The 2,126-nt window shown below is 59.2% G+C and overlaps 1 protein-coding gene across 1 annotated transcript; it reads right to left on the bottom strand.

Moving 5' to 3' along the window:
* Positions 1–598: 598 nt before the first annotated feature.
* VDAG_02641 (cAMP-dependent protein kinase catalytic subunit) lies at positions 599–1,876 on the bottom strand (the record flags this gene model as incomplete). Its single annotated transcript, XM_009653294.1, has 2 exons — positions 599–926; positions 1,011–1,876. The coding sequence occupies 2 exons, from the start codon at positions 1,874–1,876 to the stop codon at positions 599–601; spliced, it is 1,194 nt and encodes a 397-aa protein (XP_009651589.1).
* Between the last annotated feature and the right edge of the window lie 250 nt (positions 1,877–2,126).

The following is a 2,126-nucleotide window of genomic DNA, read 5'->3' as shown; positions in this document are numbered from 1 at the left end:
ATCTCAGCACGCTAATCCTGGCATGAGACATCATCATGAGGAGCCACCCAGACAGCCCGTCGCCAGCACGCCGATACGTATCATTCGTATCAGATGCTGCGGATGGTATGATGGCACGTCACAAGCTCTGCCAGTGCTTCCTCTGATAGACCTGCCATGATGCTTCGCAAGCACGAAGCTCCGTGTCCGAGCATCAGGGCAAAAAAAACCTCCCCCCAAAAAAACCAAAAAAACAGGCCCCATACCCGCTCTCTACCCAAAGTACGCCAAAAACACCATACCCAATGATGCCGCTTTACCCCTCCGCGACGCCCAGCAGCTCTATCGTCTAGCCAAATGAGCCGCATCCGTGTATCTTTAACTTTTTCTTCTCTCCGCGGCTGAAGTCTGTGTATACCATGCTTGGTTGTGCATCGGTTGGACAAGAACAACGCTCATCTCGTGAGCTGCCCCCTCATGGTCCTGTGCAAGTGAACAACCGAAACCTTCCGTAAATAAGGTTCTACTCCGTTGTCAACCCCGTATTAGGGAGCCTTCAGGAGGACCACTCCTTAAAACTGGCCATGTCGCGTCGAACCCATGCTGGATGTCTGGTTGATCAAAAATCTTTAAAGTACTGGTCGTACTGGCGCGCCATTTCGTCCGTATACGGCTCGCGCTTGCCATCCTCCTCCGGGTACTGATCGAAGCACTGCGAGTCGCTCGAGGATCGCACGGGCGGCACAATGGGTCCGCGCACACGCTGTCCCAGTAGCTCATCCCACCGGATGCCCTTGAAGAAGGGGTGGTCTTTGACGCGCTGCGCGCCGCCGCTAATGTTGCCGAGGCGTTTAGAGCGGTCGACGGTGCAGAACGATTTGATGAGATCCTTGGCATTGTCCGAAATGTGCGGTTCCGCCGGGAACGTGACGGGCTTCTCGACGATCCTGCGGCAAGAGTTAGTCGGTCATTCGTTTTCAATCCACCACTAGCCAACCTAGAGCTAGACGTCATGGAGATGGGGGACGTACTGCTTGTAAATCTCGATGGGGTTCTGGTGCCAAAACGGCGGGTAGCCCGTGAGGAACTCGTACAGCAGGATGCCCAGCGCCCACCAGTCGACGGCGGTCGTGTGGCCCTTGTTATGAATCACCTCGGGCGCCAGGTACTCGGGGGTGCCGCAGAGGGTGTACGTCTCGGTTGGCTGGCCGTCTTCGCTGCTGAGGCGCTTGGCGAAGCCAAAGTCGACGAGCTTGATGTGGCCGTTCTTGTCGAGCAGCAGATTCTCGGGCTTGAGATCGCGATAGGCGACGCGGCCCTGCTGCTCGTGCAGAAACTCGAGGACGAGGACAATCTCGGCTGTGTAGAACTTGGCGGTGCTCTCGTCGAAGCGGCGCATCTTGCGCAGGTAGCTGAAGAGCTCGCCGCCGGGGACGTAGTCGAGCAGCATGTACAGCGTGTCGGCGTCGGAGAAGGCGGCAATCATGTTGGTAATAAAGGGGTGACCAGAGACGTCGCCGAGAATGCGACGCTCGTGGCGCACGTGGTCCACCTGCTTGAGCTTGATGACCTCGGTCTTGCGGAGGATTTTGAGGGCGAAGACCTCCTTCTTCTCCTCCTCGGACGGATTGACGGGTCTGACGAGGCAGACACGAGCAAAAGTGCCGGTGCCGAGGGTGCGGATGATGCGGAAGTCGTGGGAGCTCAACGAGGCGCGGCTGGCAATGGGCCCGTGGCCGGCATTGTGGTGGCCCTTGCCGTTGGCCATGCGACTCTTCATGCGCGAGAGAAAGCCCGGCTCGCGGTGGGTAGATGACGAAGTGGAAGCGCGCGGACGCGTCGGCTTCTCATGAGGCGTGACGGGCTCCGTCTTGGATTGTGACACGACGGCGGCCATGGTGGGCAGCTCCCGCCGTCACGGCGTGGTTGACTTTGTGTTGTGGCCTGAGAAAGTACGGCGACTGCCAGGGACCCTCGTGCGCGCGCTTGTATGCGGGTTTGCAGGTGGTCGCGCGCAGTGGCAGATGGAGGGATGCAAGTGGCTGACTGGTGGGCTCGCAGACTGGCGGACTCGCAGACTGGCGGACTCGCAGACTGGCGGACTCGCAGACTGGCGGACTCGCAGACTGGCGGACTGTCGGGTGATG

Source organism: Verticillium dahliae, genomic scaffold (genome assembly GCF_000150675.1).
Source record: "Verticillium dahliae VdLs.17 supercont1.4 genomic scaffold, whole genome shotgun sequence".
Classification (NCBI taxonomy): domain Eukaryota; kingdom Fungi; phylum Ascomycota; class Sordariomycetes; order Glomerellales; family Plectosphaerellaceae; genus Verticillium; species Verticillium dahliae.
The sequence above is the reverse complement of the archived record's forward strand: the minus strand, read 5'-3'. Positions and strand labels throughout refer to the sequence as shown.